Source organism: Diadema antillarum, unplaced genomic scaffold (genome assembly GCF_040938485.1).
Source record: "Diadema antillarum isolate AM-2024a unplaced genomic scaffold, OU_Dant_1.0 seq00001745_RagTag, whole genome shotgun sequence".
In the NCBI taxonomy this organism is placed as follows: Eukaryota; Metazoa; Echinodermata; class Echinoidea; order Diadematoida; family Diadematidae; genus Diadema; species Diadema antillarum.
In genome coordinates, this window is record NW_027272428.1 from 377,160 (window position 1) to 398,933 (window position 21,774).

Here is a 21,774-nt window from a genome sequence, read left to right on the forward strand (position 1 = left end):
GTATCTTTTCATTCCATCTCTTCACATCCAGCCGTCAGTCATCCGATGAGCTGCCCCTGGGAAAAACGTAAGGCAACAGTTTGTCTGAATCAAAACTTGCCAAAAACTGTTTTAGCGACTCCCGTTGTAATGCGACAGACACCTTGTCAACTGGTCACAAGATTCCTTGTTCTTGATCGTCTTTCTATCGTCTTATCACTGATCAATAAACAGCGTCACTCTTGTCAATATAATGGATAGAATCCTTCGGACTCTATTTCCATTGTTTTATTTTTACAAAACGTTCAGAATCCCTGGTCATACAGGATGTGTTGGATGGTGATAGCTTTCACACGTGATAACCCGACTAGGTTAAAATTGCGTCAGCACACGGTCATGACGTATTGCAATTTCTTTTTGTACATATATTTGTCTGTGGTATTGACCTCACACACCTCATGACGCTGTTGTATCCTCGCTACCTAATCTTAAAGGATAACTTAGCTCAGACTATCCAAAAAAAAAAGTGTGAGCTTGATTGTACACCTCAGGTATTAGATTATTGGTGAGAACACAATCAAACAAACAACAGCGTTTTTTTCTTTTTCTTTCGATCTTCGTCGTATTAATTATCAAATCTCTCTATACGACGTAAAGCTGTTTTGTTCAAAAGATTATAAACAGTTCTTGTTACAGTGCTTTATGTCATCGGCACGAACGAAAAACATTTCTGTGACACAATTTTCTTGACGGTGGTAACGTCGTTCTTCATCTTTGATAATGTAGATGTCCGGAGCTGTATGGTCATGAAAATAAATACTTGATTTCCATAAAACTAGCTCCACTGAGCTCTCGTATTCTTGTACCTTGAGATAAACACTTCATTTATCTTTTTAGTTCACCAACGTCCAAAACCACAGCAGGTTATGTCCCATTTCGGCGTTTCCTCAATTGCGGCGTGTTTTCGTCACGCCTCCTACGTCAGAGTTAACAAAAACAATTACAGTTACAATGCTACCAGCAAATTGCATAATCTTCTCGTGTTTCAAGACATTACGCTGACTCTCGTCAATATTTCATCCATTGTGCAGTGCACAACGGTTATATTGCCTTGAAGCCGTATACCATCATCTTATGCGCCATAATCATACAATATCAGACTTGTGTAGATTCGTTCTAAGTTTGTCATTGATTATGTATTCTCATAAAGAGAAGTTGTGTTCAGCTCCAATACATACAATTTTACTCAAATTAGCAACAAAAATAAGATATATCAATGATTTGTTTTTAACATAGATCATTTGCCGATATGTGTCTGGAGTTGTGTTTATCAGCCGCTTTAATCACTGTATTCAAATTTGATAATAATTATGTACGTGCCAACAAATTTCTTCGTTTTCTCTTCATGTAATCATCATGATTTAATCATTAAGGTGATCTTTGCGACTAACTCGACTTACCATGGAGACAGTATCGACAGGTTACGACTGATGCATTTAAACTCAGGCTATGTCCACTCCACCTGGTGACCAAGTAAAGTTCGCAGCTGTACCTGCATCCCTGTACTGGAATGCTTGTCATTCTTTATCTGGACTTTACGACCTCCCAAGTTTTATATCTTTACGTTTGTTAGAACCCCCTTTTCTATCTTTAGTAACCTACCTATAATGGACAGTGGCGGATCCAAGCGGGGCGCACCTGGCGGATTCGCGCGCCTCCTTTAATCTTATGAAGGCGCCTTCCCTTTACGGAATTCCTGGATGCGCCACTGAGACGTATGTTATTTTTATTTCTCCTGTGGTATGTATAGCTGCAAAAGTGACTTGTGGTATGATTTATCACAACCCCGCACACTCTTTTTTTTTTCTAGTTTCACATTGTTTGTAATGTATAGAGACCAACGTATGCACAATACAGATGATATATAATCTTATATGAAACTGTGTTTAATTGTGCAGAAGGATTTACTCATCGCACTCTTGCTGTTCCAAAGTAGCAAGATCACAACACAGGAATAACACCTATAAATTGAGGTCTTGGATCACGTTCAATTTCAACCACGCAATACGATAATATTGCGTTCGGTGGTACCTATAACCGTCACGATAATGATATGACCAAATCATGCGTTTTGGCGGTCAACCCACCTAAAGTTGTCAGCCTTGTGCGTGAAAGGTTACACATGACATCATTCCCGGGTCAGTCATCTTACGTGATGAATTTTATGCAGTAGTAAGTGAAGTAAAGCAGTATAAAGACCTGATGAGTAAGACGACCTGGTTCCAAACGTCGGTTCCAGTATACCCAAGTTTAGAACCAATTGCAGAAGTGTTCAAGTCACGTAGGAAGCCTTGGAGGTCAAAAAATAATAAATGCAGGAGAATTGGCATTGGTTGCGACGTTGGATTTGAGTCATGTCACTTTATAACAAGTCAACAAAATTTAGAACGGAAAAAGATGCGTGTCCACATGGAAAATGATAACTGTTCATACTATCATAATACAATGCAGTAGTAGCTCCATGATATGATTAAGTCTGCACTGTGTCTCACATACACTACAATGTTTTCTCAATCAATTAATTTGTGTCTTTTCCGTATTATCCTTGTCTTCTTCGTCAAAAAGACCAACTCTTTTTCAAACTTTTGCTGTCTGTCTCATTGTCATAAAGACCTACGTGTAATTGGCAACTAAGGAGGCACTTAAGGGACTCATAAAAAAATGACGACGCCTGACGCTGGACAAACTGCATATTATTTTCTCAGTGAAATTGACAAACTGGAGCACTTCAAAGTCTCAATCAAAACTCACATTTTTCACCAGACATTCAATTGCTCACTTTTTTGGAGGAGTCTGCGCCTTTAAATGTTTCTATAACAGATATATTTCGCTATACAAATGCTTTGGATCATCATCATCATCACCATCGTCACCATCATCCCCATCATCATCATCATTATTATCATCATCAAGGACAATCCGTAGGACTATAGACAAGAAGAATGAGGTTCCTTATAAAGTGCCTCACAAGGGATTCGAACAAGCATGCCCAGGATCCTTACGACTGAGAGTCCGTGGTCCTATCCATTAGAGACACCGTAATACCTGGCTTTGTTGAGGGTGGGATGAGGGGGGGGGGGGGGTGGAACGCAATTTGACAAGTTCACTTATGATTACCAGGGACACGAACGTATTGTCCCAGGGACTTATCTTGCGGAGTGCCGTCCCCGTCTCAGAGGATTATGTTGCGATTCCAAGATGTTTTTGTTTTACAAAGGAGCTTCTCTGAATCTCCTTATAATTCGGGTTGAAAAGAAATCCAAACCAAATAGCACTTAACTAACATTTTCAAACAATCTTCCACTGCAATATAAGATTGAGGTCCTATTATTATGCAGTTAACGTTGTAAAGATGTATTGATAACTACTCTGTCCTATAGCCATTAAAGCATCAGATGTCAACGACCTTTAAAGTGGTAGTCCTGCTAGCGTCAATGGTTCTGTTTTTATGATTCACAGCAGTGATATGTAGATTAGTATAGTAACTGACAAAAACATTATATAATGATGACAATGATAGTGACAATCATAATGATAACAGTATTGCTAATAATAACACTTTTGAAATATCATTCCTCTTTGTACCATTTTATTGGACAAGCATTAATAACAAAAGAATAATACCATATCCTAAACATGAAATTGTGTCTTAGCCTCCCATTACAGTTCTCTGCACAGAAAAGGCAAAAAATGTGTGGAAAGATAGTCTGACCAGCATTTAATTCCCGTCGGACCGAAAGGAGGTCAGTTTTCGGCAATAACAGTGAATAAGGAAAACAATCGCCCAGTCTGGATTGAGTATACAAAGTGTCCTGTGAGAGAATGAGAAATGACAAAAACAAATCAGTCCCTCTTGAAATATAACGATTTCTCTTTTCTTTTTTTTTTCTTTTTTTAATTGAAAGGTCATTTCCATCTTCTTATTTGAAATTGTCCAGGCCTTTGACTCCTCTTGAGAATTTGTTTCGAGTGCATTTAGAGAAACATCTTTGTCAGTAGACTTTTTATGTTTGAAAGGAAGAAATACTTTCGTGTCACATGGTGGCGAGAGATGATTTTTGCTTGCGAGTATCTAAAGCAATACTGAGGGTATATCTTCTCAAGAAATCGACCTTTTTTTTTCTTTTTAGTTTATGTCAATGATGAATCACCAAGGTTAGTCATATGGCAACACTTAAAGATATTGATACACGTTTAACAACCTTGGAAAAGTTGATGGCATATTAGATATGTGATGACAACGGAGCAATGTAGGGCATGTGATTTTGTTTTTCTTCTCACTCTCTCGTCACAGATCTCGGTGATAAACTGGTACAGACACAGAATACGTACAGTTGTAGACACAAGATTTCTGAGTTAGATGGTACCTACTTCTTACAGTAAGACACTATTAGAATTTATGACAACTTTTTTGTTTTGTTATTCAACTATTGGCTTCCGCAAGCAGTTCCTCGGGTAACTATCTTAATTTGTCTGACTTCATCAGTTAGTCGATTTAAGTAATCTCTGCTACTGGGAATGCTTCAACACGTGATACACAATCCTATGATTTGCACAGCGTATAATATAAAATTGATATACATTATATATTATCATAACTGTATTAGTATACTGATATCGAAACCAGTTGATTCGTTTTGGCCTCATTCTGTTTGTGCTCGACCATTTTCCTTCCTGTTAACTTCAGGTCAGTACTAAGTCGGTGTTCCAGAAGGTCGGACTTACGTTGGTGGGACAAAACAAAAATCATAATACCCACATAGCTTCTCGCGCTCTCCACTCTCCACTTCCGCCCACTTTCCCGCGCTGGTCGGCAGGGCGCGCTGGTGGACATCGACTCCCGGCATTCGTGATTTCAACATCGTACAGCTGGCAGTTATATCTTGGGGCAACATCCTCGCACTGCTGGGCGGCCGTGTTCTTGCTGCAACATCAGCGTCGTCGCCATGCCGTGTGGCATCCACCGCTACAACTACCTGGGCATCTTGCCCATTGCCATGCTTGCCCTCTCGATCACCATGCTGGTCAGTGCCTACATCGTGGCCGTCACCCGGGGCGACGTCGCTTTCCTCTTCCCGTACATCAGGTCAGACAATGCTTTCCACAACAAAACGTTGTTAACAGACCCTATCATATGACTATATAGGCTTATGTGTTCCTACAGTGCTTAATTAGACCCCTTATTTGTTTGTTTACTGTACATCATTTTAGTCTTACCTTAAACATTACTTTCCCGTGCTCATTCTCAACACATATTTCTATCTATCTATCTATCTATCTATCTATCTATACATCTATCTATCCTAAGAAATCATGGCGGGATCGGTGGTTTTCACATACTGGACCTTACTTGAATCAATTGCCTCAAGCTATATTGACTGTTTTAAAAGTGCCCTCAAAACTCATTTGTTTAAAACTGCTTTCTGGTAGATCGATAATAGTTATGTACATTGTTATTGCTTATTTGTCATTATTCTTGTTCTATTCTTTTACTAGTTCGATGCACATGTGAAAATTGTAATGGTTTTTGTATTCATTCTTTCCCGCTGACCCTGGCGCACATTTTAGTCAAGTGGAATTGGCCAATTAAAAGTACTCTGTATAGTAATTATTGTTATTATCAATATTATTACCAAATGAATATAGAATAAATTTGTTTATAAACCTATCTATCTCTTATTGTATATAGGATGCCTATCTATCTACCTATCTGTCAATATTATCTATCAATCCATCTAACCTTCATATTCTTCTTTTATGTACACATGATACGTGTAAGATAAACATATTTCAACACTTCACAAGGTCATCAGTATGTACTTATAAATTATTATAATGCTTATGCCTGCAATGTAGCAACGTATGATCTTGAGTTGTAGAAGTGCATGTATGTGCTAAAGTGTGCCCATTGTTTGAATCGTCAAAGTTATCTCTGCTAACCTTTACAAAGACAAGGGCACATTACATTATCTCCTTCCTCCATGGATCTAGTCAGACGTCGCGAAAAGATTGTGAGCCGCCTTCGCAAAGCAACAGCATGCGTGTCATGTGTCCGTTTGACCAACTTTTCCCCTTCATGTTCACTTTCTCCTTCACTATTGTAGACCCACGAATAGTTGTTCTATGTAGACGTTTGCCGCGTTGCGTCACCACACTTTTCCTATCTGACCTTTTACTGTTTACAATAATGTGTTCTTATTACCCGCGACCGGTGTACGAATAAGTTCATAAGATGTCGCCGTCACACAGGATATGCAACGCTTTCCTCGGGTGAAGTGCCCGGTCAGGTCTTGGGTGTTTTATCAGCAGACACCGTTCTGGTAGACCAAGGCCGTGCTGCGATCATGTAACTGAAGTCTTGCGCGAGGAAGGTGCTCCAAAAAGCAAGCAAGAAACCAGAAATGACGCGATTAATGTCTATTAGTTGTTATCGCAATGATGATGATGATAATAATAATAATGGCAATAATACTAATAATAACAATGATACTAATAAGAATGACAATAATGGTAATGATTTCAATTTTCAATTTAAAATGAGATTTTATTTTCAAAAGCACATTTTTGTTGATACAAGTTCAAGGGGAAAATTATAATAATAAATTGCGACAATAAATTTATAATGCTAATGATAATTATGCTAATTATGATAATTATCACAATAGAATGATAACAATAAAATGATGACAATAACAATTACCGCTCATTATTGTTAGTACTTGCATTATCAATATTATATGAATGTGAATATACGTCACAATTCTACATAAAAATGGGATAATCGTTTGTAAATGCAAATACCAGAGCTGGTGAACTGCTGTTTTTTTTTTTTCTGGTAACGTCATATTTTCGCATATCCTATACCTGCAGTTCAGTTAATTGTGTAGGTGTGACTTTCACCTGTGTAATCAGTTTGATCACGTGTTCATGGCAACCAAGCAACGTAAATAGTAATGACTAGCAAAAACGTATGTTATAAATACAGTGCAAACATACACACATTTTGTCGAGAGACCTTCACCTGCTTATTCGCTTGTACTTCTGGGGGGCAGTTCATGAAGCATTTTGTCCGACAAATTTGTCGGACAAATTTGCTCTTAGCCAATTAGATGCAAGGATTTCAATAGCTTTGAACAGTTTGTCCGAAGCAATATCTGACAAAACGCTTCATGAAATGTCCCCCAGATAGGTTGTAGGTATCAACTACGTTGTAGGTATCAATCTTGTTGCCCCGTAATAAGGCGTTGGTCAAGTAGGCCTATATCAGTGAAGAAATTCAAAACGAAAATCGGCCTTTAATATCCTTCGGTACACGGTTATTGAACTTTACGTTTATCGTAGAAGACTTAGGCCTATAGTCAGTTGCCAGTCGCATTAAAATGATGAGAGGTAGAACATTGACCTCAGAGGATACAGGAAGATCTGGACAAGGACTTTGCGTTTTTCCCAGGTACGTCTTGCTGTATGTTTGTCCCCTGGAATGGAAATAGCCCAGACACAATGTCCGGCTTAAGACAGGAAAACAAATAATGCACATGCATAGTTTAGATTCTAACCAACGTATTTCAGGGAAGAACAAACGAACAAACGAACAAACAAACAAACAAACAAACAAACAAACAAACAAACAGACGCCCAACTAGATAAGATACGGCCACAAAGTTGCTTCCAGCTTCAAGCTGTTTTTCAGTTACGATGCCAAATCTTCAATTACTATGCATAATTATGCCTTGCTCCTATAGGCAATGATACTTAAAGGTACATATAGAAACTGTACTTCACAAATATACAGCCGCTGACTACAAGCATTTGTTGAGAGTTCGAAAAAATGATAAAACTAAATTACGCTATTGTCAAGATGTCGCGGTTAAGATTAATTCATAATATAATAATTAGTCAAATTATTTTGTAACACGTTTTTCTTTTGCTGCTCTTACTGTTATTTTATAAGCACTAAATTTGAATCAACTTATCTTTTGGGGTGAGAATTGGACAATCGAAAGATATACTTGCAGCAATCATTGGACGAAAGTGAACAACAACAATAACAGCAACAATAACAACAATAATAATAACAACAACAACAAGAGCAACAATAAGAGCAACAGCAAGTCAGAGACTATTTTCACGTCCTCATTCGTTAAAGTTTGTTTGAATAATGAGCGTCTTTTTTTTTCACCGCTACCCAATGCCACTGTGTTTATATACAGTAGGTTTGCAAGGAAACTGATAGTCTGCTGTGAATCAAAGACCATGAAGACTGTCATATCAAAATGACATAAAGAATCTTTCCTCATCTTTTTTTTTTTGCCAACGTTCTTGTATCACAATGATAATGATATTATCAGCAGTCTATCAATTGATGTCTTTTTTTAAACTACAAATTGTAATAATGATTAGATATGACAATGGCAGTTGAAGCGACAATGATTTTATTTCCCAAACATCCCCCTCTTAGACATGCAAGGAATTCACATGCAGTCGAGTGATTCATGAGGAAATTGTTTTATGAAACAGACTTAAAAAAGAACAGCAGAAAATCTTTACCAATCATCAAATACAGGTGAAGACAAGAACTGAACAGAAATATGCATGATGAAATATAAATCTATGAAATAAAAACAACATTCTCTCTGGAACTCATTTCCTTTGAAACTGAGAATGGAGACCTCATTCTTTCTGTTCAAGAGGGAACTCAAAACCTTTTTGTTTCAGTAACTGTGTACTTTTTTTCAATTGGGATCTTTTCCTTAATGAAGCAATGTGAGAGGAGGTCTTACCTTCCTGCGCCAGGAGTGCCACTGTGTGACAGACACGGCGCATTACAAGACTCCATTATTATCAATATCAGGAGTCCAAGCTACTGCATATCCAATACAATTAGAGAAATGTCAATGATATTGTGCAACAGTTACTATTTAGATTCCTATAGTAGGTATAGTCTTGGCAATACCTCCTTGGTCTTGACGTCTCATGGTTCATGCCACTGCTGCACTTTACACCAAAGACGCTTAACTAATAAGACACGAAAGTGCGCGCTAATCCTGTACAAAACAAATGGACAGCGCGCGGTCCTCATGCGTATTACGCACATCACCTGAGACGCGCTGTCTTGACACTTGATAAACAACAGCAGCGGCTTAATGGACAGCGCGTCTCAGGTGATGGGCGTCTTTGCCTGAGACGCGCTGTCTTTGAAGATGTTGTTGTTTATTAAGCGTCTTTGATTGTGAGATCATGTTGTTGCCAAATTTTTACCTCCACGAAATAATCCTTATCACTTTAAAATCCCGCTCTTCAAAATAATACCCTTAATCGAAAAAAAGCTACGACTATAATTTTTAAATCTTTTTAAGATAATGAAGATACCACTACCTTTGGAAATGAATGATGTTCCTAGGTGTACTGAGTTTGTACTTAGCTCTCTTTTGTATCGTCATGTAGGGTAGCCATTTTGTGTCCATTGTTATCGCGCGCCTTCGTATCTTGTTATCTCTACTATCTTTGCCTTACACCAAGGAGAAGCGCGTTTTTTAAATTACGCGCGAGGACGCATTGATCCGCTTTTCACCCCCGACCTCCATCTATTTCGAGTGATAACACAAAAGTTGCCGAAAAGCCTGGTTCTCTACTTAATTATTGATATAAGCACCATGGCCACATGGTCAATAAACTGGTTCATATCAGCCAAAACGAGACATATGAATCATATACTCTATGTTGTGAAACGAAAGAGAATAAGATAAGAATATACTTATATATAATATAATGCAATAATTATGTAGGCTAACATACGCGCATAGATCCACACCACGCAATGTAGGCCAGGATATGGAATCTGTGAATGAAATAGAAAGCGAGTGTGAGGAAGAGAGGGAGAGAGGGAGAGAGAGAAAAAAGAGAAGGGGAGAAAAAAAGAGAAAGAAAGGAAGAAAGAAAGAGAGGGAGAGGGGATTAGAGAGAGAAAGGAAGTTGTGATTATAATTATTTGCTTGAATTTACACGCATTTTAGCATCTCATATTCGAAGGCCTACTCTTGTTGATATCGGTAAATTGTCATTGTTTTCTCGTTCATGATTCAGGGCGGGCTCATTCTGCATAGTCATTTTCTTTTAAATCACATTTTCCTTCTTCCCTTCAACTTTTCCTGTTCGTTTTCATCTTTGTCTTTTTCTTCATCATCTCTCCTCCTCCTCCTCCTCCTTCTTCCTCCTCCGCCTCTTCATCATCATCATCATCATCTTCTTCTTCTTCTTCTTAAATCGTCTCCTGCCTTTACTCACTTTCACGATGAGCGGAAACCTAGCGAAGAGAGGAGCTGTGGAGGGAAAGAAAGAAGAATGGTACCACGGTCACGTATGACATATTTGATCTGCTGCACGCGCGCCTGTACAATCTGCAGCGAACATACTATGCCTCCACTCACAGGCTTTGACGTATCCCTGATGGCCAATTAGCGACAGAAATCATAAACAGATAAACGTGTGCATGAAACATCAACACTCCTGCACATTACAAGTAGGACTGTTGAGAAGGACATTTTGTAAAAATGCGAAGACGCTATAGCGCATGAGTCCTTTGTAGACGAACAGGCTCCTGTGCTCCGGAAAAGCTAAAATAATTGCAATATGTCGCACCTCCGGACAACTTTTAGAACATAACATCAAGTCTTCGTGGATATTATCTAAATCCTTTGCATTATATAGTTTGAAACAATATTGCAACGAACCCCAAAATAAAAACAAACGAACAAACAAACAAACAAACAAACAAATTAACAAACAAACAAGCAAACTATCTGGCTTCTGACTAGCTTCACTGGCTTGCAGACGGCTGAATACTATGCGGATCGTCATGTCAGAACAACTTGAAATGTGAGGTCGTTGATATGTTCTAATTAAGAAAAAAAAAAGTACACCGGTCCCTCCGTATTCAAACACATAGAACAAATTCAGCCGGTTTCCTCTCTGAAATATATATCCGTCAGCCTGTCAGTTTGTCTGCTGCCGAACTACCAGGTCTTACCTGTCTATCAGTAGTCCACTTCCTGGACTGTATTCGTATGCAAGTGTACCCGCGTACGTACGGACGTACGTTGATGGTGTCTGTATGTACACTGTATTACACAATTCTCCCCTCCTGATTTTTTTTCGGGAGTACCAATTGGTGGAGTGTCGCAGTCAGCGGTTGGGCGCATTGTGTGGGTGCATGCATGTGTATGCGTGTGTATAGTGTGGGGAATGCGGACGATTAAAATCGTCCAGTATCTGGACTAGTCTATCAGATGTGTCCTTCGATACCACGATACTTCTCGATCGATCATCCACCTCAATACTATGTCTTGCTGTGGTCCCTGTCTGAGTGCCTCCGCATGTCACCAAAGACATGAACATGATGAAGGTAAACCACTCAGTACTTGTCTCGAGTGAATGACGAACTGAGATTTTCGGCGAGTGCGTGATCGGGTTTCAAAGGAGACATTAAAACAATAAAAAAAAATGCTTTTGTATCTCTTTGTATGCAAGGGACATTTGACAGTGCGTCGCAAAGCTATGGTATACGCGGCTTTCTGTGCAAATCGGCACTCAAAGCACACATTCCCGCAACGAGTCACTGACAAATGTTAAGGTAGATATTACTCTTCCTTCTTTCTAACATGTCTGAAGGACTTAATTCGTTAGCTCTTTTATTATGCTAGGAGCAGGAAAATACTGGACATTTTCTCGGTTCTTTCCTTATTTCCTTCCCCTATACTGTGACATCACACATTTATGTAGCGTTCCTTATCCAGCAATGATGTACATGCTTTCAACTAGAACTTTCAATCTGAATCGAACATCCGATTGTCCTCAAACGTAATGATGTTTTCTATCATTATACAAAACTAATGATTCCTTTCTATTCACTGAACGCATAAAAAGTACTTGGGGTGAATTCCCCCTTTAAAGAATGATATTGGAATTATCCCAACTCAAAGTCAAACAACTTGTATAACATATCGACTGTCAGTTGTTGTAGTTAGGTAAGATTGATAATTGTACTATGAACCGTGACGTACAGTTCGAGCTGTGTAGAGTTATATGCACCAAGGTCATTGGATGAAACGATCAAGTGAGGTGAAAACTGACTAGAAGTATGGATTAGAAACTGTTGTGTGTTTATTCTTGAAGGTGGGGCCCGTTTTCTGTAAGGGTTTTTGCTGTCGATGATTCAGAAGCAGGAAAAACAGGCGTGTCCCACCAGAAGTCTCATCCTGCCGCGAAACGGTCAAATCTCGCTGTTTAATATAGGCGGACCTGGCTGCTGGGGAGTTCATCGACGACCGCCCCACCGGTCGTCAGTGTGTCTTCTGGGTCACCTGGTGATTGGTCGCCATGGTGACGGCACCTGGGATGATTTAAAGGGGGGGGGGAAGCCCCTCCCTATCATACATGGTCTAGAGTAGAATAAAAAGGTATATTAGAAACTATGGCAAATGTGAACAAATCAATTCCTGGCATCTAGAACTTCAAAACTCAGTCCCATGAACATAGCTTTCCATTTGTTATGTCACGTTATGGTGACCAAGGAAAATACCTGCAAAATTTGCCTGTTATTTTCCCTACCTACTTCTTATCAATATAATTATATGCATTTTTTTTTTCCTCTGAGGGAAGGGAAATTATAGAGAGATCTCATCCAGCTATATAAGGGATGCAGGTGTGACAGAATAAGGGAAAATTATTTCATCTTCTCTTTAATGCTTCCAAGACGACGAAAAGTACCTCTCACTTCGCTTCTTGATTACAGTGCGATAAGTGATCGCATTACGTCAATATTCCTATCGGTCCCTCGAAATCGTGGTAGTCATTCAAAGTGTTCTCCACTGACTCAGTTGTCTGTGGGGGACTGCATTCAGGGGTATTAAAGGACAAGTTAACCTTCATCGACATGTGGATTGAGTGAATGCAGCAATATTAGTAGAACACATCAGTGAAAGTTTTGGGAAAACCATACAATACGTTCAGAAGTTATGAATTTTTAAAGTATCTGCACAGTCACTGGTGGATGAGGAGACTACTACAGCTTGCGATGTCACATGTGTAGAACGATTAAATTAGAACATCAAGAAAATTCAACACATTTTCACTGTTCTGCATTGACTTGCCTATTTCCTAAGGCAGAGGAAATAATATTGCACTTGACATACGTCAGTGGCAAGTCGAGGAAATGTGCACTTTTTTCACCAAAAAAAGTTAAATTCTCTTGTTATTTTTCTTATATCATTCTGCGCATGTGACATCACGCACTGTAGTAGTCTCCTCATCCAGTTCACTGCGCAGATACTTTAAAAATTCTTAATGTCTGATTTTCCCCAAACTTTCACTTATATGTTCTATTAATATTGCTGCATTCACTCAATCCACATTTACATGAGGGTGGACTTGTCCTTTAAAGTAGATAAAACTGTTACTGTCACACATCGGTTCCAAGTTGCCAAATGCCTACGTCATTGGACGAGATGTATCCCATGATATCTCTCGAACTGGGTGTAAAAAAAAAAAAAAAAAAAAAATATGGATACCTGGTAATGCTGGGGTGATGAAAATGGCGGTCGCAGTTCATTTTTCGTAAGGTTCGTTCTTCTGAATGTTCCTTAATCCAAAAATGAAATAAGGTTCGTCATTCCGAAGGTTCGTTATTCCCAAGATTCGTTTCGACGCAGCGGCGCGCCGGTTCGTTAGTACTCGGTACGCACCTTCTTTTCATTTTCGGATTAACGAACCTTCGGAATAACAAAACTTTGGAATAACGACAAGAAATTAATGTTCGAATTGAGGAACCCTACTTCACTTTCAGATTAGGCAGAGGGAATGTGTGCGTTTTGGAATTCCAAAGTCTTCGGAATAAGGCACACCACCCAATAATGGCAGGACCCTCTGCAAGAGCAGTGATAACTGTGAAGAGGCTACTAATGGTGAATGAGACCATTATTGTTATCATTAAATGATATCAAATTTTGATACTATTACAGCATTATCATCTCGAGACAAACATGAATGCTGTCGTTATCATGTCCAGGCTTGCGGACGTAAAAGGAAACACTCGAGGAATACCTGCACTTCCAGTGCAGGACTGGTACAGCGCAGAATACATACACTTTATGACTAGAACTCATAATTGAGTCAGCCGTGATGAATAATTATTATACTGACCGCTTGTGTAACGAAGGCACGCGTGCAACTGCTTGTCCACGCGACAAGATGTGGGGCAGTTTCCCCCCTCTCCTCCCGCCTGGCCTCGTTCCGGTAGCCTGGCGTTTGTCCAGCAGATTCCATTAGCGGCATCTAACGACTTGATTGGCAACCTTGTATGGTATCCTCCTGTGGTCAACAAGTAATACAATGTAAGAACAGAGACGATTAGGACTTCTTGCCTGTATAACATATGTGTGTGTGTGTGTGTGTGCGTGTATGTGTGTGAGTGTGTGTGCCTTGAACATGCCGACAGGAAATTAATCCATTCTACCCTCATAAATGACGAGGGTTAACAATCACCCTGCCCAATTAGTGTTTACAGCAGTGACAAATTAGTCAAAACACGGAGCTACTCCATGGTCTAAATGAATGTGTTACGAGTTGTGACGTCAGTTTTGTTTTTCTGTAGCCTTTAGGGTACTCATGCAACAAACGGTCATTGAAGTTAGTGTAGAGGTAAAAGGTCGTTAAACGCTACACATGGTCAAAAGTCTTATGACCTTTTTTTTGCATTTCAGGAAGACAGTGTTCGATGTCAACCGTGGCTGTCTTGTGGTATATCATGAAAGTAATGCAGAGGACAACCGTACTTTTAGTCCCTACCCACTTGGGAAATGCATGTATTTGGTTTATATCAATACTTTTACTTGTTACTCTTTAAAAGGATCGTATAGTTTTGGTTGAGACCTAATTTCAGGTATCTCACATTTGTGGTGAGATAATGAGAAACCTCTCATGAAATATGAAAGAGCATGTAATTCCATGAGGAATTCATTACGATCGCTTTCTTATACTTTGTTTTTGAATGTTTCAGTCATTCCGAACCCGATTTTCATCAAATGAAATTGAATTCCTCTTAAAATGTTATGCTCTGTACTATTTAATAAGTGTTTTCTTGGTATCTCGCAAAAAGTTAAAAGCCCAATTCTCATCTCCACCAATACTGTACCGTCCCTTTAATGCACTTTGCTTCCTTTGAGTTTCTCTTCAGCGAAGGCCGGCGCAGTAAATGTAAAGATTTACAATTTTAACTTTAAGTACACTGTATCTCGAAATGCCATCACGTCACAAACAATCAAACCACTCCCTCAATTCTATATTCTTGCTGTATGTAGGTCATTCGGCATTTATTGTATGATACGTAGTCTTATCGTTTCTTCATTTTGATGCCCATACAGTGGCGATTTCTGCTTCTGTGTTTATCTGAGTCGTATATGTGACAACGTGTGAGAAAACGTGTTTATTGTGTGCGCATGTGCCAATCAATGTATGACGTTACCCAACTTAATGTATCTGCTTGATGTAGGCCTATGGGTATACTGTAGTCATCAGTTAGAAATGAATATCGATTAGTTGCCACAATATACGAAGATAAAGAAGGCAATTTGGTTGAATTCGACAAAACTGTCTGTCGAAACTTTCTCACCATTTCTTTGTATAGGCATATCAAAAAGGAGATTGAGCTCTTTTCCTTCATGCGTACTTTCGTGGTGCCTTGTTACCCTAGGCAATTATGTATGATCATACAACGTTTATGCTGTGTTTTGCTGGCGTACCGCTGTCAGCTCTTCTCGCTCAACGCTTCAACAAAAGGTGCTCGCCTTGACAACTCGTCAGTAGTGCGCGACGCTCTTGACCATGCTGTTGGCTATCAATGTCCCGCGTTGATTACCCCGACCCGACCCGAGCCATCCCAGCTGTTAACCGCTCAGGAGCAACACGAGGGTAGATGCCAAGTTCAATTTGGATGAGTGATACCGTTCGAGCACCCGAACAAGACATTCAATCCTAAATCAAAGTCATTAGCTGTCAAACACCATTGACGACTCACACAGCTTAGGTTTCACCGGCACTGACAGGGTTAATTTGCAAAGACTTGGAAAGCTGTGTGCCGTAGACATGGCCTGTGTTTAGATAGGATCATGCTCTTGTTCCGTCTCACGCCAGGGTAAGCACACAGTCGACGAGTTTAAATAGGATCGTATTTTCAATGTTTCTATTACGTGACATGATATGCACATACCTTACGTACAAGACACTATATAAGGCAGTCAAGTATATCAAATCCTCAGAGAGTTTCGTTATTCCAGCTCCATAATCATAGTTTCACTTTTTGTTCGAAGTTGCTTTCGACACCACAAATTCCCTTGACCTTTCTTCGTAAAGGAAGCAATTTGCAATTATGAATTCATCGACATGGATATCAGCCAAATTTTGCTTGGTGTGATTTTTGCGTTTACTATCAACTGTCTTCCCAACTAATTTATCTGATTTAGATCGACCGGCAACTGTTGTAACTTCCCATATTAAAGGGAACATGGACATGCAATTATTTAAAGGGATGGTTTAGTTTTGGTTGAGCTGGGAATTCAGGTTTTAACTTTTTTGTGAGAGAATTAGCAACCACTAATATTTTAGGCCCAACGAAGTCTTTATTATGATGATAACAAAGATTAGCCTGATTATTTCACGCTTAATGCATTGAGTGACCCACGCTTTATGAGCCATGCCTTTCAGTGACCTACACTCTTCCATCATTAGACATACTTTCTGCCAACCTTGCAAAGTATACATAACTCTTCTTGTTATGATTTACTTTATGATGCACATTGCATGATGTATTTCATACAAATTGATAAAACAATAACGAACTGTGTATCATACTGTTTGACTTTGTATCTTATTTCATCCTTTTGTTGGATGGAAATAAATGATAATTGAATTAGATTCAGTTGAATTACGTAAACTTGCATTCGGAGCGTGTACTTCTGTCCGGTTGGGGCCAACATCAATTGTAATCGAGTAGACAGATGGATATAGGTGCACAAAAAGTAATCAAGAGGAAATGTGTCACACTAAAAAGTACTTTTGATTGCAGCCACTTGTTTCCAAAAACAGCGGCCATTTGGCGGCTTTAACAAGTTATGCATGTGGACTCAGTGAATGCAGCAATATCTGAAGAAATACATCTGGGACAAATTGGACAATCCGATTAAAAGTTATTGATTTTAAAAATATCTGAGCAGTCACTGCTGGATGAGGAGACTACTGCGGTGTATGGTGTCACATATACGTAGAACGATATAAGGAAAGTATAAAGAGGATTTCACTTTTTTTTTTTAAGAAAAAAAAATGCACATTTCTTCGACTGGTCACTGTGACGTATGTTAAGGATAACTATTATTCCCCTTCCTTCTGAAAGAGGCAAGTCAAGAGTTTCTTTATTATGCGGGAAAAATGCAAAAATGTTGAATTTTCTGTTTATATTGTTCTTCATATCGTTCTACACATGTGACATCACAAGCTGTAGTAGTATTTGTATTCAGCAGTGACTATAGCAACTGAGACAATGCAAAACGTTTTAAAGGATTGTCAGATTCTTCTCGCACTCTCAATGGTTCTACCAATATTGCTGTGCACATTCACTTAATTCACATGTCTATATGAAGGTGAACTTTAATTGTCCTTTAAAGAGGCCGACAAATTTGGCGGAGATTTGCTGACAACTTTGTATGGTGGCTTGTTCCGGAAGGCGAGATCCATCCACGTGTTTGCTTAAGTTATTGTAGTCAACATTACGCAATATATTTTATAAGAATTTAAAAATTTGATGGGTCTGAACACACTGAAGAAGCGTATTCATAAACAAACATTTAGAAAATAATATAAAGAAAATACGGTATAATAATGCTTTTAATGGTAAGGTGTTTACTACTTGTATTATAGACATCATTACGTTTATGAAGGTATACATATGGAGGATTTATGGTTCTTCAAATGTGGAATTATGAAATGTGTCTGCAATGCCCCTTTAATCTGAGTGTTGTTCTTTTTATTTAATTTGTGGTGCATAATCATCATTTTTGTCGTGTAATGTATAAAGGATATTGTGAAAATTGTAATTATCTATTCATAAACTAAATGTATATTTTCTCCGTTGACAGGGGTTGGTGTAAAACAAAGATGAATAGATCATTAAATATTCTATGAATGCTGGTTACTCTTCTCCGAACACCGACAGTTGGTCTTTCGGCTGCCTTTGAAACGTTTATGATAATATGAATTAATCTGAATTGAATTTGAAATTGACTTAAATTGATATCTTGTTTGTCTGCATGGGACAATGTGATAATTGTGTGGTCAGACTCTCTATTGCCAAATTTGAGAGTTTCTTTTCTTTCTTAGATAGGGAAAAATATATATTTCATATTTTACAGTACTGCAGGACTATAAAGTGCCTTACACCTGTTCTGTGCGATCTTATAGAATGCTCCCATCAGGGACGATTAACCTTATGAGAAATTTTACAGAGATATATTTCATAATTTAATTTTCCCCCGATGTGATATCTGTCGATTAGTTTCGTCGAGAAATCTCACGGTCGTTTTGTTATTGTAGTTGTTGTTTTGTTTTGTATTGCCTTTTTACATGGTGCGGTGGAGTGACGGACTTTGATTGTCGGTGGACGAGGTTTCAGTTGACTGACCTCTGGCGAGGTCAAGAGGTCAGGCACCAAGCGAAACTCCACCTTCACTTAGCGTCACGTGCCTCCGGTTTCTCGGGTCGATGGATAGGGTATTCCCCGTGCGACCGCTGTATACTAAAGAGCACGTTGAGCAAGCGATAGATGCTTGAGGCGGATTGCAGCACACAGATCTGTATGATATTAGTGGGGCAGCAGCGCGCTGAACAACCCGATCTTACCCTGATTGGTGTAATCTTGTCGCTGCCATGGCTAACCAGACGGTGCGCAAAGAATTGCCGCTGAATGATTGGACTCTTAAAGTGAACCTTGCAATGTTTTTTTTTTTTTTTAATAATAATCCATGTACCCACAATGATCATATATCGAATTAGTCGTTTGTTTGTTTGCATGTGTGTGTTTTGTATGCTCTATTTCAACGTGTTTAACAATGCATTTCCCTATCCTTATAGGCCACAAAAGGAAAATTCTTTCATCACGATATCTCTTTCTCCTTTTTCGTGTTATCCCCCTTTCTGCCTGTTATTGCAGTTCTTCTTTTCCTCCTCCTCTATTATTTTCCCCCTAAGTGAGGAAATTGTACAATAGGATTAGATAGATTACTCCGTCCTGAAAAAAACCAAACAATGACAATGACCACATTGATTATAAAAGTTGTAGAAATAAGGATAACAATAACTACCTTATAAGGATGAGTTGATGATGATGACAACAATAGCAAGTGATGAAAATAGCAGTAATGGTAACCAACGATTGTGACAATTTTGATTGTCAGAACTATGATTTCTTAAGACACACGTATTGACAAAATTGATAATGGCGATGGCAACTACACTGAGATAAACGAGAAATTATTGTGAATGGCAGGCCTACGCATGATCGTACTTCAAGGGAATAGTAGTGAACAACAGTGACTAGAACTATTCTTATCCAGTATTCAACGGCGAGTTCGTTGCCTTTGGAAGATTATCGAGTCGGATTACCCACGTTCTCCGGGCGGTTTTTATTTATTTATTTATTTTCATGTTCTGGTTACCACAGCGAAGGCACAACAAGCATAGCTCAAGATTTTCACTCGCAGCGTGTTTCTTACTCATCAAACCGCCAGCAGCGTACGAGGGCCGAGACGGGGTATATTGTGTTGGAGCAAAATATGGTGTTTAGACCTTAACTGGAGGGTGTGTGTGTGTGTGCGTGTGGGTGTGGCCGTATGTGAGGGGGGGGGGGGAGGGAGGGGATGATTAGCAGGTCCATTGCTCTTGTAGTAGCAGCTTTCAATGGAAAGGTCATGCATATGGGGAAACGTACTTCTTGTCTCGGCAAATTGCCCTTCGATCTTATGTGACTCTCTCAAAATGTTAGTTTTACATTGTAGGCCTACTTGAGTGCTGCCAGACTGCAAAACTTCTGTCATCTTGTATTTTTCCCCCTTCCCATTGGCCTAATTCTGGTCGGGGCTTTCTGTCAGCATAAAAACAACAAGAAGAAGAACCTTTCCCAAAACCCTGCTGAAATGAACACAGTATCCCACATTATGAAACACAATGCAAAAATACAGTGTGAACACAGTGTGAAATCTCTTCACACTGCGTGGTAAATTCGAGCGTTTTAACATTGTGAATCACATTGTGAATCACCAATTCACAGTGTGAAACAGAACATTACTACGTGAACTCTCTGTGAAAAAAACCCCCACACACACTACAGTGTGAAATCATCTTCACACTGTTAAATTCGAGCGTTTTCACATAGTCGACAATGTAAACACACTGTGGGACACTGTGTTCTTTGCAGCAGGGAAAACCCACAACTTGATCAAACCCATACCCACAGTCCAATTCAGATTACCGATAGTTATAGCAAACATCAACAATCACAGCTGGCACCTCGCACCTTCCTTGAAACTTTCCTAAAGTAACATAGATACGTTTTCCAGCTTTATTCATTTGCAAGTGCTGTTTGACCTCTCATTAGAGCAAAACTGTTCGACATCACTCAAAAAAAAAATGAAATCAGTCATATCTTTATATCATTCCTGTCATTTCTCTGAAATGATAATAATAAAAAATACGAAACAAAGGGAACAAAAACAAAACCCGCAACATTTTAGTCTTGCACATGATATATTAGCATTTGACATGACTTACAGACAAACATGCTGAAATAGATCTTGCTACGCCTGTCGTCACTGTGGGAGAACTGATAAAAGCACCCGCAGAGTTTATCCAGAGAGTTCTAGAGTCCTGTAGCTTAGAGTGGCATCGCTTATCATCATTAGACCTGCGCGTTGCCATGGAGACGATGTCATCACCTCGTCTAAACTTTGGGTCACGTGGCAACAGATGTAGTTACCAAGGAGGAAATGAGATTATGGAATCATATTTATGTACTTACCTTTCCCCGCGAATTCCCCAACCCAGAAGACTGTGCACAAACTATTCTCCTTAGTTTTTTTTCTAATCTTTTCTGTTCTCCTTGTAGCCCCTTATCCTTCTTAAAGATTCTCTTGATTATAACAGCTAAGACGGTTTTAGCGGAGTTCCATTTAAATGATTTTAATTTACATGCCTGAAATCTACGCCATGAATTAAACCAGAATTGCGCGTTTATAATAACAACAATATTCAGCACTGAAATTAAGTTATTTATTCTGGTCTATTTTCTGAACATTATGAATATATCTTTTTGCCTTCAATGGAAAGGGAAAAGGTCGTTAAGGAGACAGCAAATTAAGCGAATCATTCCTAGAAATTTTTGAGATTGCGTGCTATGCACATAAGAGTGGCTTCATGATGATTATAACACAATTATCAAGCGGTAGTAACAAAAATGATATCCATAAGGTCCATGTATACATCAAATTGAGAAGTAAAATCCCGGATAGAATGGAATGAGGGCAAAATTAAGCTGTGTGTGTACTTTGTTTGCATATTCCTTCAGACATTTAAACATGAAATCATCACCGTAATGTAATTGTCAAGAACCTCTAAACACGTCCCGTTTTACGAAACAAC

General features: G+C 39.0%; 1 protein-coding gene across 1 annotated transcript in view; it reads left to right on the forward strand.

Moving 5' to 3' along the window:
* The first annotated feature begins 4,985 nt into the window (after positions 1 to 4,985).
* LOC139711992 (DNA damage-regulated autophagy modulator protein 2-like) overlaps positions 4,986 to 21,774 on the forward strand; it is a 32,581-nt gene continuing 15,792 nt past the window's right edge. The window contains exon 1 of the mRNA XM_071623836.1: positions 4,986 to 5,125. Coding sequence (XP_071479937.1) covers positions 4,986 to 5,125 — 140 coding nt within the window. The remainder of the gene's footprint in view (positions 5,126 to 21,774) is intronic.